Here is a 12,677-nt window from a genome sequence, read left to right on the forward strand (position 1 = left end):
TTATGTCACTTCCAGCTCTCAATTTGAGGTATAATGATCATAAGTGAACAGTATAGTGAGTAGTATATCCCCATTTTTTTCTGCTGAGGAAACAGACTACAAGAATATTCATGTTCTTTTTCCCTCTAAATTGCTAATTGGACAAAGAACCATTGGTTTGGAAGAGGGTCCTCAACATTCATAGGCAATGCATTTTTCTTCCACAAAATGCTATTTTCTTTTGGTACAAGTTCTGGTACAAGGATCTCCTTGGGAAGTTGATAGGAGAATGATAACTCAAATGCTAGACAGTTATTTAGAGAAGCTCATCTATACCAGGAGTTTTTAACCAGGGTTCTGTGAACTTGCTTTTTAAAATATTCTGGGGAACTTCCAGTTCCAAGATAAAGAAGTAACCCTTGGAAGGATACCTCTCCGAATAACTAGAAAATTGCCTCAGAATTGATTTAGCAGCAGGGAAGCAGCTTAGGAGCCCAGCAGGAAAGGTCTGTCTTATTGGGGTGTAAGTGGGAGCAAGGTCCTAAAGCAGGCAGCCAGACTCACAGCAGAGGACCTGCAGCAAGGTTCCAAGCTAGGGACAATCCCACCAATGGATTACACCCTTCTGAAAACCAGTAGCCCCCTCCACAAGTGAGTAGTCTGTGGTCCCACCCCAGTGACTTCATCAAGGGCTTAACCCCATTGCTGACCAATAGGGGAGCCCCTCCCTCCACTTACCCACCTCCACAGCCAACAGCAGGACCCTGCCCCTGGGGCCTACCAGCAGAGAGACCTTGTTTCCATAGCTACCCAGAAGCAGGGCCCCACTCCTGGGGCAGATCCCTCCTCCAGGACCAGCCAGCAGAAAAAACTGTTACTCTAGTAACTCAGCAACAAAGGCCTCACCCTTGGAGTAGGCCAGCATCTTAAACCCTACACCATGGGAGTTTGTATCACCACCATCCACTTCCCCTGTATGAGTGAGAAGGGAAGCATACCCTCCAGGGAAAGCAAGCATCTAAGTTTTGGAGCCCAATGAAAGTCAGCAGTAAGATCCAGAGATCCAGTGTTAAAAAGCTTCAGAATAATATTTTACAAAAAAGGCAGAAAGACGGCCAAAGAAAAAGCTTGACTATAGAAAGTTACTATGGTGATAGAAAAGATCAAAGCTTAAAAGAGGACAGTCATATCAACAAGGCTAATAGTGTGAAGTCTCAAAGTAAAATATAATTGATCTCAGGCCCCAAAAGAATTCTTGGAAGAGCTTAAAAAGGATTCTTAAAAAGCAAAGTAGAAAAGTAGAAGAAAAATTAGGAAAAGGAAATGAGAATAATGCAAGGGAATTGTAGAAAAAAAGAGTCAATAGCATGGGAAAAGATAAACAAAAATTTACAAAGGAAACTAATTCCCTAAAAATAGAATGGGTCAAAAGGTACAAAAAAGAAGTACAAAAAAGCTTTTTTTAAAAAGATGATGATGTGAAATTTCTCATTGGAAAAACAACTGACCTAGAAAATAGTTCTAGGAAAGATAATAAAAGAATTATTGGAGTACCTGAAGGCCATGATCAAAATACGATATTTTGATAAATGTATTCCAATATAATTAGTTTCCTTTTAAAAATCTTCAATATTTTATTTGGCCCAAATTACATGTGAAAAAAATTTTAACATTCTTTTTTCAAATATTAAGTTTCAAATTCTTTCTCCCTCTCTCCCTAATTTAAAAAGCAAGCAATTTGATGTAGGTTACACCATGTGTGGTCATACAAAACATTTCCATGTAAGTTTGTGAAAGAAAACAGACCAAAAATCCCCAAGAAAAATAAAGAAAAAGTACTATTGAGCTTCAGTCAGGCTTTGTCAGTTCTTTTTTTGGAGATGGATGGTTCCTTTCCATCATAAGTTCTACAGAACTATTTTGGATCATTGTATTATAGTCTTCTGGGCATAGTTCACATTGCTCTCCAGAATGATTGAATCAGTATAGCTTCATTAATGGTACATTAATTAATTGCCCTCCAATATTTGTCATTTTCTTTTTTATATTAGCCAATCTGACAGGTGTGAGCTCAGAGTTGTTTTACTTTGTCTTTTTCTCATAGTGATTTAAAACAATTTTTCATATGACTAGATACCTTTGATTACTTTGAAAACTGCCTGTTCAAAATTCTCTGACCATTTGTCAATTAAGAAATGACTTTCATTTGTATAAATTTAATTTAGTTTTCTAAATGTTTTAAGAAATGAAGTCTTTATCAGAGAAACTCACTATAAAATTTTTTCACATTAAGATTGTCAAATATATATATTTATATATATATATATATTTTCCCTCCATCCTATTTTCTCATTTATCCTACTCTCTTTTTTACCCTGTCCATTTTCAAAAGTATTTTGTTTCTTTTATCTCCCAACAAACTGCCCTCCCTTCTATCGGCTCTCTGTCTCTATGTTCTCTTATTCCCTTCACTTTCTGCTTTCCTGTATGATAAGATAGATTTTCTACACTCAGTTGAGTGTGTATATTATTGAGACAATTCCAATGAGGGTAAGAGTTGTGTGTTGCTCTTCCTACTTACTCCACTGTAAAATCTCTGCTTCTCCCCCAGTGCATTATTCTTTATTTTTTTAGATAATCACACTATCAAATTCAACTCACACCTCTGCTTTCTATGTATAATTCCTTCTGCCTGTCCTAATAATGCAAATGTTTTTAGTAGTTATAAATACCATTTTCCCATGTAGGAATAGAAATAGTTCAACCTTATGAAATTCCTTATGATTTCTTTCCTGTTTATCTCTTTGTTTCTTTTGCATTTTTTATTTAAAATTCAAATTTTCTATTAATTTGTCTTTCATCATGAATGCTTGAAAGTACTCCATTTCATTTGATGTCCACCTATCCCCCTAAAGGATTATACTCAATTTCATTGGGTAGATGAATCTTGATTGTAATTCTAGCTTTTTTTTTTGCCCACTAGAATATCATATTCTAAGCCTTCTGATTCTTTAATGTAGGAGCTGCAAATTTTGTGTTATCCTGACCATGGATCCATGATATTGAATTATTCCTTTTTGATTGCTTGCAATATTTTCTTTTCAATCCAGGAAGTTTAGAATTTGGTTATACTATTCCTGAGTTTTCATTTTGGGATCTTGTACAAGAGGTGATTAATTATTTCAATTTCTATTTAACCTATAATTACAGAATATAAGTGAATATAAAAATATATTTGAACAGTTTGGGTTTTCAAGGTATTCCTCTCTTCATTGGATTTTTGTGTTTCTTTTACCCTGTGGCTTATTTAGTTTTTTAAGGTGTTTTTTTTCCCAGTATTTTTGTGCCTTCTTTACTAATCTGTTGACTCTTTTTAGTTGGTTATCTTCATCACTTTCATTTCTTTTCCCAATTTTTCCTCTAACTTTATTATTTGATTTAAAAAATTTTTTTTGAGCTCTTTCATGGTCTGAGACCAATTCATATTTTTCTTTGAGGTTTGAATACAGCAATTTTGACTTTGTTATCTTCTTCTGAGTATGTGTTTCAATCTTTGACACCACAGTAACTTTTTATATTCTGAATTTTTTTCTTCTGTTTACTCATTTTTCTATTCTGTTTCTTGACTTTTAAGTCTATGTTAAACTGGGTCTTTGCTTCCAGGTGGGAGTTTCAGGTAATTTTGGGGACCTATAAGTTTTTGGCTCTTCCAAAATGGTATGATTGAAGGAGAGAGATGTGTTTACTACATTCCTGTATTGTGTGTTAGTTTATGAACAACCACAAGAACTCTTTTGAACCCTGGAATTGTGTTCAGGATCCTTACTTCCATGTGACCATAAACTTGCACTGGGACTAAGATCCAGGATTGTGTCCCATATCCAGTGAAAACAGAATCTTGCCCCTGGTGCCAACAAAGGGACTTCTGTGAATCTCCTTCTCTGTTGAATCTCCTTCTCTGTAGGCTGAGCAGTCTAAAAACTGCCATTGATGGAATCACCCTCAGCCCTGCTCCTGTTTTTTTTTGGGGGGGGTTTGGGCCAAGACTGTGTTGGTTGCAGCTTTTGCCGAACTACACACCTGGTACATTCTGGTGCAATAAAGCTTTCCTTCTGACCTTCTAAGTTGTCTTGGGCTGGAAAATTATTTTATTTCATCTTTTTGTAGGTTCTGCCACTCTAGAATTTGAGTCAATATTTAAAATTTTTGAAGGGGTTTTAGGAAAAGCTCAGGCAAATCCTTGCCTTTACTCTTGTCATTTTGACTGTTCCTCAGAAACTAATTGGTTTCCTTTTGATGCCTTTTTATTTTATATTTTGCATTTAAAAACATGATTCTGAGAAAGGACCAACAAGCTTCATCAGACTGACCAACAATCAGATTTTTGATATAACAAAAGGGAAGATGCCCACATGTGGCCTCATGCTTTCCTTTTCTAGGTGCCAAAGTTCACCCAAGGAGTGTCAAACTGAATCCTGGCTGGCCAGGGATCTCTCTCTTGCATTGCAATCATTTTGGATATTTTAGCAGTTTATAACTGGATTATCTCTGGTACGAGGAGTAATGTATAGCTTTCTGTTCCACAGATTCACCCCGTCACTTCTGGTGGTATCATTTGATATGCTGGTTGCTGAGTGCTGCTGGGATCATCTGTATTCTTGTGGCTCATGAACACTACACTGTTGACGTGATAGTTGCTTATTATATCACAACAAGACTCTTCTGGTGGTACCATTCCATGGCTAATGAAAAGGTGAGAGCAACAAATGCTTTGATGTAAAGAAGAAAAAATTCGAGGTGATGTGAAAAAAAGAAAACTAATTTCATGTGGTTTTAAATAGCACAGCCTTAGAGAATATAGCTTGCCACTGACATGCTGTGTGGTTATGATGTAGTCACTTAACCTTTGTGTCCATCACCTATTTTTAAAATAAGGGATACTAAAAATTTTTAAGTGTGCCTGAGTTCAGTGCTTCCAGGGTATATGATTTTATCAGCGAGGGTATTATACCTTCCATAGGTGGAGAGTCAAGTCCTAGGAAATATTCTTCATGGCTTCTGCCCTCCCTCCAAGCACTTTCTAGTGATCAAAGTTCTTGTGATGAATCTCCCTAAACTTAGAACAGCTAGGTGGCACAGTGTGAGTGCTGAGCCTGAAGTCAGGAAGACCTGAATTCAAATCTACCCTTAGTTGCTTCTGAGCTCATGACCTTGGACAAGTCAATTAATTTCTTTCTGCCTCTTTTTCATCATCTGAGGGTGAATAGCACTTGCCTCCCAGAGTTGTGAGGATCAAATGAGACATGTGTAAATGCTTAACATTTACACTCCTAGTAGGCTCCTAGTAGGCCCTTAGTAAATGTGTGTTTTCTTGCTTCCTTCTATAAGTATTCACCTTAATAGGTTTTCTTTACATTGTAGCTATTCCCACTGAATCTATATTTAATTTGCTCACATTCGCTTTTTTCAGAGAATGAGGAGCCACAGAAACCTTAAGCCTTTGTGATAGGAACCATTTTTAAAGTGTTAGCAATTGGGAATGAAAATATATTTTAATTTCAGATTCATAAATGATCAGCCTGCATATTAACCAAAGTTATTTGCCCAGCTAGTAAGTATCTGAGGTCACATTTGAATTCAGGTCTTCTTGAATCCAAGGCCAGCATTTTATCCACTAGCCACCTAAGTGCCTTCTCCTATATAGGCACATAAAGGGAAGTGCTATTGTAAGAGTGAGAGGAGGAAGAGCTTTCTTATACCTTATGTTAATGTGGCCTTGACATTTGGGTCAGATTGGGATAGTTGATAATAGGTGAAAGAGGAATGTTTCAACTAGAGAGCCGAAATGAGAAAATAAAACACGTTGAAGTGAGAGTTAGTAGACCAATCCGAACCAAGAACATTTATGAAGTACCCCACTACATGTGAGGGGATTGCAGTAAGTGCAAGTAATTTCAAAAAATAAAGGAATCGGTGTATTATTGTACAAAGATAGTTGGCCACAAGAATTATTGGCTTCCAGGCCTTCCCTTACCACATTAATGGCTATATGACTTGGGGTACCAAATCACTTCCTCTCAGTGCCTCAAGCAGGCAATCTCTATAATATGAGTAGAAATTACAGAAAAAGAGATGCTGGCCTCCTTTGGAAGAAGGCATTTTGAGAACTCCTAGGTCTGGTTCCCAAAAAAGAAGCATAAAGACAAAAATAACAGATAAGACTAGAACATTAAAATCAAATCAATCAGTAAGTCTTTATTGAATGCCTGTTATTTGCTGAAACTATGCTAGGCCCTGAAGATTCAAAAACAAAGAATTCAATAATATTTTTTTCTTAAGGATTATATTGTAGTAAGAGGCTTAAATTCTAAATTAAAAGTTACTTCTCTCAGAAATAAATTCAGATTATTAACTAAAATGAAATTAAAATGTGAAAATAATGAAAACAGCTATTTCTGGAAAGTGAAGGTTGATTTTATACAATTATTTTCTAAGATTTTATTTTTTGTATTGGTTAAGTGAGATTTTAAAAAATTCTTTTTCTCCTTATTAGACTGGTTCTACTTATGGATGATGTAGCTTTTGTCCATTGAATTTAGAATTATTCATTCATTGTTAAATCTCCCCATCATGTTTTCTTCTCTCCACATGACAGAGCTTGAAGGTTTCATCACAGACTAATTTCTTATCTCGAGCATGGTGGTTCCCCATCTTTTATTTTTTTGAGAAAAACATTCAAGGCACAATTCCTTGCTGCTTCTCCTGGCCATTATCCTGGCCACCTGGCTGCTTCAAATCCTCCTGCAAAAAATATTCACGGGTTCAGAAAACAGGAGAGGACAATGAAAAATCCACCTGAAAGGAAGAATCATTTGGAAAAAAGCATAGGCTCTTAGACCAAAATGTTTCATGCTGTAACCAAAGGTAGAGTTGTTTTTTTTTTTTTTAAATAGGATTGACTGGTATGTGAAGAAGTGGACCAAATTTTGTGTAAATGATTTGAAAGATAAACAAAGTATTGTCCCGTGACATGGTGTTTATTTAACTAAGGGGGGGGGGAAGACTTCTGCAGCTCTGTACCCATTGATAATGAGACCCAGGACTGTGATTGACCAATTAAGTTGTAATAGAGGTGCCAAAGAACACATCCCTTCCATCCCTGGACCCATGCCCATTCTTTACCCTCCTCCAGAGCCCTTCCCCTCAGAACTCAAGAATGCATTCCCAATACTCCCCTCTCCTTCATCCAGCACAGTAGAATTTGGTGTTTTAGATACATTATCATGGTATACATTTAACTACCATATAAAGAGAATTGTAACCTAATGTTGGAAAGTAGGTGATAGCATTCTCAAAACTTTCTCATTGGAGCCTCAGTGAGGGTGACACTCCATCCAGGAGTGTCCAGGTGACATCCCCATCTAGGGATGAAAAATGTGGGGCAAACTTTCACTGTTTTCACTGCTTTTGGAAAAAAAACGAAGGCTTAGAATCCTGGAGTGCTCCCTGCTGCTACCACCCAATGGATAATATACCTATCACTTTATACATTTTTTTTTTTACACCGATGCCTTTATTTTTCAAATCAACTAATGTTGCTGATGTGCTTCAATTGCAAAATGTCTGGCAACATCACAAAGGTTTTAAAGTGTGTAAATACTGCATTTTAAAAGTGTATTTAGTAGACACCAAGAAAACAATACTGGGATGTCCCTAAAAGGACATTAATTTTGCTTCCTTCTTCTGTCCACTAGGGTTGTTTGGACTTGCTCCAGTGCAGAAAAGGTAGATACCATGGGTTAAGAAAACTTTCGGGTATCAGTGCTGGTGCCATAAGCCTACTTGCTCTCTGAGGTCAAGTCTTCACCAAAAGTTTACTTGGGTTTGGACTAAGTGGAAACCCTAGAAATGACAAAAGATCTTTGGTCACACCAAATTATGAAGCATCCTTATTCTAAATATTTACCTCATTTTTTTCTGAAAACCCAAAATAGATGCCTAACATGTTGTTGTATTCTTGCCTTTTATCAAAAGACTCCACTAGCCAGATTATACATAGAGAGACACTTTATTTCTTTAATCCTTATCCAGTGAAAATGGTTATTACTTGGTGCTGAATTAGTCAGAATGAGTGTGTGACTGTTATACTTACACAATAACTACCTTTGTTTTTATAGATTTATTTAATGAGATAATACAAAACAATGGATTTTTTTTCAATCTTAGGAGATTGTATTATTTAACACTAGAGTATCTTTGGCTGATCTCTGAATTTATTTCCTCAAATGCTGAGGGCTGTTTTTAAAGACTTCCAATAAAACTCAGCAAAAAGAAGTAACCAAATTTTCAGTAATACTGTTAATACTGGGAGAAGATAGTACTTGTAGGAAAGGGAAAAAAAAATGTTTCCTCCCTACAATGATGATGAAAAAATACAATCAAGTTTTCGTCATTAGCAAAACCAGTTAACCGTTATAGATATATAAGCAAACTTTTGAATTACTTAAGTTTATCTCAGCAAAGCACAAAATTTCCCCACTCTAAAGCATCCTTGGTGCTAAAATTCTCTAAATGTGTTTAGTGTTGCTGCTTCTCTATTAGTGGAAAATGCAGATCAGCTCACTTTAAATAAGAATTACAATGTAAACATTCTTGGTAGGATTTTAGACACAAGGGTTGGCCTAACATTCAAAATGAAGTGAAACAGACAAAATCTTTGTAGCTTACGTGGATTTGTGTCCAGTCTTAGTTCCACAGAATTTTCATCTTAATTTTTATTTATAGACAAATTTATGAAGGGACATAGTAGTCTGCTCAGAAGTCTTTTCCCTTCCTAGGAACTAAAAATCACTGCTGGTCCCCAAAAAGAGAAATAGACAGTCCCAGATGATTTGTAAATATTTTGCTGCTATACAGGCACTGGGGGATTATTTTTCCCATTGGACCACTAATGGAAGTGGAAAACATACTCTGATGCAATACTTGGTCATGATCATGATTTGAATCCCCCACTTTTTCCAGGTGATTTATAATTATCAGGCTTAAATTAAATTCCAATTTTAAGAGAGAACATCTAATAAAGACCTTGGTGTGGCTCCTTTGACTAGATCTTACATTTGGGTCAATTCCATTGTAAAGACCATTTAAAACATGTTGCCATTCCCTTTTCTGGTCTGTCTTATACTTTTATATCCAGGTGTTCTGCCATTCAAAAGCTGTTTGTGTATGTGTAGCTCTTTGTGTAATAGATGAAGAATAAGCATTTTCATTTTGATATGGAACATTTAGGGAAATAAGAAATGAATTTGAGTCAAAAAAAAAGGAAATGTTAGAATTTAGCCCGTGATATATCATATTTGGAATTGAAAACTTGGGTATACCCTCACAACATTTATCTGTATCACAATTCTGTTTGTTGCTATAAACCGACAAAAGCGGAAGTAACTTTCAGGGTGAAAGCCTGGAATGGAATTTCATATGGAAAATAGTTGTTTCAACCTATAAAATACTTTCCCACTATCTCTGAAAATGGAGCAAGCACATGTTTCCTCAGATCTCAAGAATTGGTATTTTGAGTTCCACCAAAGGTAATGGCAAAGTTGAGGACAACTTTTTTGACCTCTTTGAATCTTGAGACACAGTACACTGGTCATATGGTAGCTTTGGCAAAAGATAACCTGGTGTATATTCTACTGCCCTCTTGTGGAGATATCATATATAATAAAATCTAGTTTTACTCTGTTTCTTTTTAAGAACCCCAGTGAACCAGTTGGCTCTTTTTTTTTCTCCCTCCAAAGGTGGTTAAACCATCTTTCCCATTCTTTATTCATGCTTTGTTTGTTTTTTCCCCTAAATGAACCCCTTTAATTTCTTCCATCATTGTCAGCTGTTCCAAAGTACAGAAGATAGGAGTTACTCTGATGGCATATTTAAATTGGTGTAGAAAAGTAAGGTCAAAATCCATTTTTGAGTGGAATTTCTGCAAGATAGATGTTCTCCTAGCATGTACGATTATCCACTTTCAAAACATTTGAATCATTTTTAACTCAGTGTCACTAAGCCACATGCTTCTTCTACTTTCTGTCTCTGTTGGCTTTAAAATAGTCAAGGCAAGTTTGTCCTTTTCATCATAATGTTTTCTTTCTTTTTTTTTTTTTACCCTATTCTCGTCTTCCAACTTATTTTTTCAAATTTAAATATATTTGGAGAATATTAGAGGTTTTTTTTTTGTTTGTTTTTTGTGTTTTTTTGCACAATTAGAAAAATGTATAGATTTAACCTGGTCCTATCATTTAATACCAAGAGATTTTAAAGGAAGTGTGAAGTCTCTTGAAATTTACGAAGTTGTGACTAAGGCAAGCATATTTTACACAAGATACTATGTTTTGATGACTTTGTTCTTTATGTGCCTATGAAAAATATTTTATCAATCAAACACATTTTTATTTATAAAAATGATATTGATATAACCCCCCTCCTCCCAATGCAAATCAAGTCAGTGACCCAATCAAAGTTGTTTTGGGCAAAAGTGCCTCCTTTAATATTTTCCTGCTGTTTATTAGGACCTAGGGTACCCATTTAATGCTGTGTGTTCTAAATGCCTCTTGAATGGAAATAGGTCTTTATTGTGTTAAATGAATTAAAACTGTGCTATTTTCAGAAGGAAGGAACTAGCCACATAAGCTAATCTAATTGCCAAGTTGGAACATTTTATTTAATTTACCTCCTATGCAATGAATAATGCTGCAAAACATATGGTTATGTTACAGTATGCCCATAAAAACAGATTTTAAGAGGTAGCCAACTATATTCTTTTGGAAATGTACTGTACTGTTTCAATGTATTAAGTGCCTTGTAAAAGTACAATTTTAGGCCTATTCTAGAGTATGTTATTTTCCTGACATATTTTTCATTATAAAAAGGATAAACATATACTATATGCTATTATATAACTTATAGTTTTATTAAATGTGTTCACATTTTAATCAAAAAATCATAATATAAATGTTAGACGCTCATGTTTCCTATTCAAAAGTAACATAAACATCAATTTAATGAATGGAATTCATTTTTAGGGAAAGAAAGAAATGAAAAAATAGTTCAATATGTTTAGGAGTGCATTTTTTCATGACTGCTTTTTTATAAACATATTTCAGTTGTAATTTAGGGGCATGAATGTAATACACACATACTCCTAAATTGTCAAAGTTTCACTTTTTTTTTAAGTGCCTGATGGTGAGTTAAATGTGAGTTAATTGTGAGTTATCCATCGTACAGAGGATAGATAACATGCATACGATTTATAATTTCTTTCAGTTTGCTTTTCATTTGTTTTATTTTTTAAATGATACGGCATACTTTGTATTTACCCAATAAACTACAAGAAATTGTTTTCAAAATTAGTATTGTGATTGTGTTTCTTTGTGTACAAAGTGATTTGAAAGATACCCATTTCTTTTTCTTTTTTTTTTTTTTTTTTTTTTTAAATTTTTTATTTTATTTTATAATTATAACATTTTTTGACAGTACATATGCATGGGTAATTTTTTACAACATTATCCCTTGCACTTACTTCTATTCAGATTTTTTCCCTTCCTCCCCCAACCCCCTCCCCCAGATGGCAAGCAGTCTTATATATGTTAAATATATTACAGTATAATTTAGATACAATATATGTGTGTAGAACCGAATTTTTTGTTGCACAGGAAGAATTGGATTCAGAAGGTAAAAATAACAGTTTACATTCATTTCCCAGTGTTCCTTTTCTGGATGTAGCTGGTTCTGTCCATCATTAATCAATTGGAATTGGATTAGTTCTTCTCTATGTTGAAGAAATCCACTTCCATCAGCATACATCCTCGTACAGTATCATTGTTGAAGTGTATAATGATCTTCTGGTTCTGCTCGTTTCACTCAGCATCAGTTGATGTAAGTCTCTCCAAGCCTCTCTGTATTTCTCCTGTTGGTCATTTCTTATAGAACAATAATATTCCATAACATTCATATACCATAGTTTACCCAACCATTCTCCAATTGATGGACATCCATTCATCTTCCAGCTTCTAGCCACTATGAAAAGGGCTGCCACAAACATTTTGGCACATACAGGACCCTTTCCCTTCTCTAGTAGTTCCTTGGGGTATAAGCCCAGTAGTAGTATGGCTGGGTCAAAGGGTATGCACATTTTGATAACTTTTTGGGCATAATTCCAGATTGCTCTCCAGAATGGTTGGATTCTTTCACAACTCCACCAACAATGCATCAGTGTCCCAGTTTTCCCACAGCCCCTCCAACATTCATCGTTATTTGTTCCTGTCATCTTAGCCAATCTGACAGGTGTGTAATGATACCTCAGAGTTGTCTTAATTTGCATTTCTCTGATCAATAGTGATTTGGAACACTCTTTCATATGAGTGGAAATAGTTTTAATTTCATCATCTGAAAATTGTCTGTTCATATCCTTTGACCATTTATCAATTGGAGAATGGCTTGATTTCTTATAAATTAAAGTCAATTCTCTGTATATTTTGGAGATGAGGCCTTTATCAGAACCTTTAACTGTAAAAATTTTTTCCCAATTTGTTACTTCCCTTCTAATCTTGTTTGCATTAGTTTTGTTTGTGCAGAAACTTTTTAATTTGGTGTAATCAAAATGTTCTATTTTGTGATCAATAATGGTCTCTAGTTCTCCCTTGGAC

General features: G+C 35.1%; 1 protein-coding gene across 8 annotated transcripts in view; it reads left to right on the forward strand.

Annotated features, from left to right (window-relative positions):
- The window catches only part of SGMS2 (sphingomyelin synthase 2), a 245,375-nt gene extending 233,997 nt beyond the window's left edge, over positions 1 to 11,378 (forward strand). For 7 of the 8 annotated variants that reach the window (XM_074272383.1, XM_074272381.1, XM_074272386.1 and 4 more), the window contains exons 5-6: positions 4,566 to 4,732; positions 6,635 to 7,008. In XM_074272383.1, the coding sequence (XP_074128484.1) occupies positions 4,566 to 4,732; positions 6,635 to 6,838 (371 nt within the window). In that variant the 3' untranslated portion in view covers positions 6,839 to 7,008. Of the gene's footprint in view, positions 1 to 4,565; positions 4,733 to 6,634; positions 7,009 to 7,733 lie in introns of those variants that run through there. The other variant, XR_012482996.1, reaches the window with a different exon arrangement.
- Positions 11,379 to 12,677: the final 1,299 nt, after the last annotated feature.

Source organism: Sminthopsis crassicaudata, chromosome 6 (genome assembly GCF_048593235.1).
Source record: "Sminthopsis crassicaudata isolate SCR6 chromosome 6, ASM4859323v1, whole genome shotgun sequence".
Lineage (NCBI taxonomy): Eukaryota > Metazoa > Chordata > Mammalia > Dasyuromorphia > Dasyuridae > Sminthopsis > Sminthopsis crassicaudata.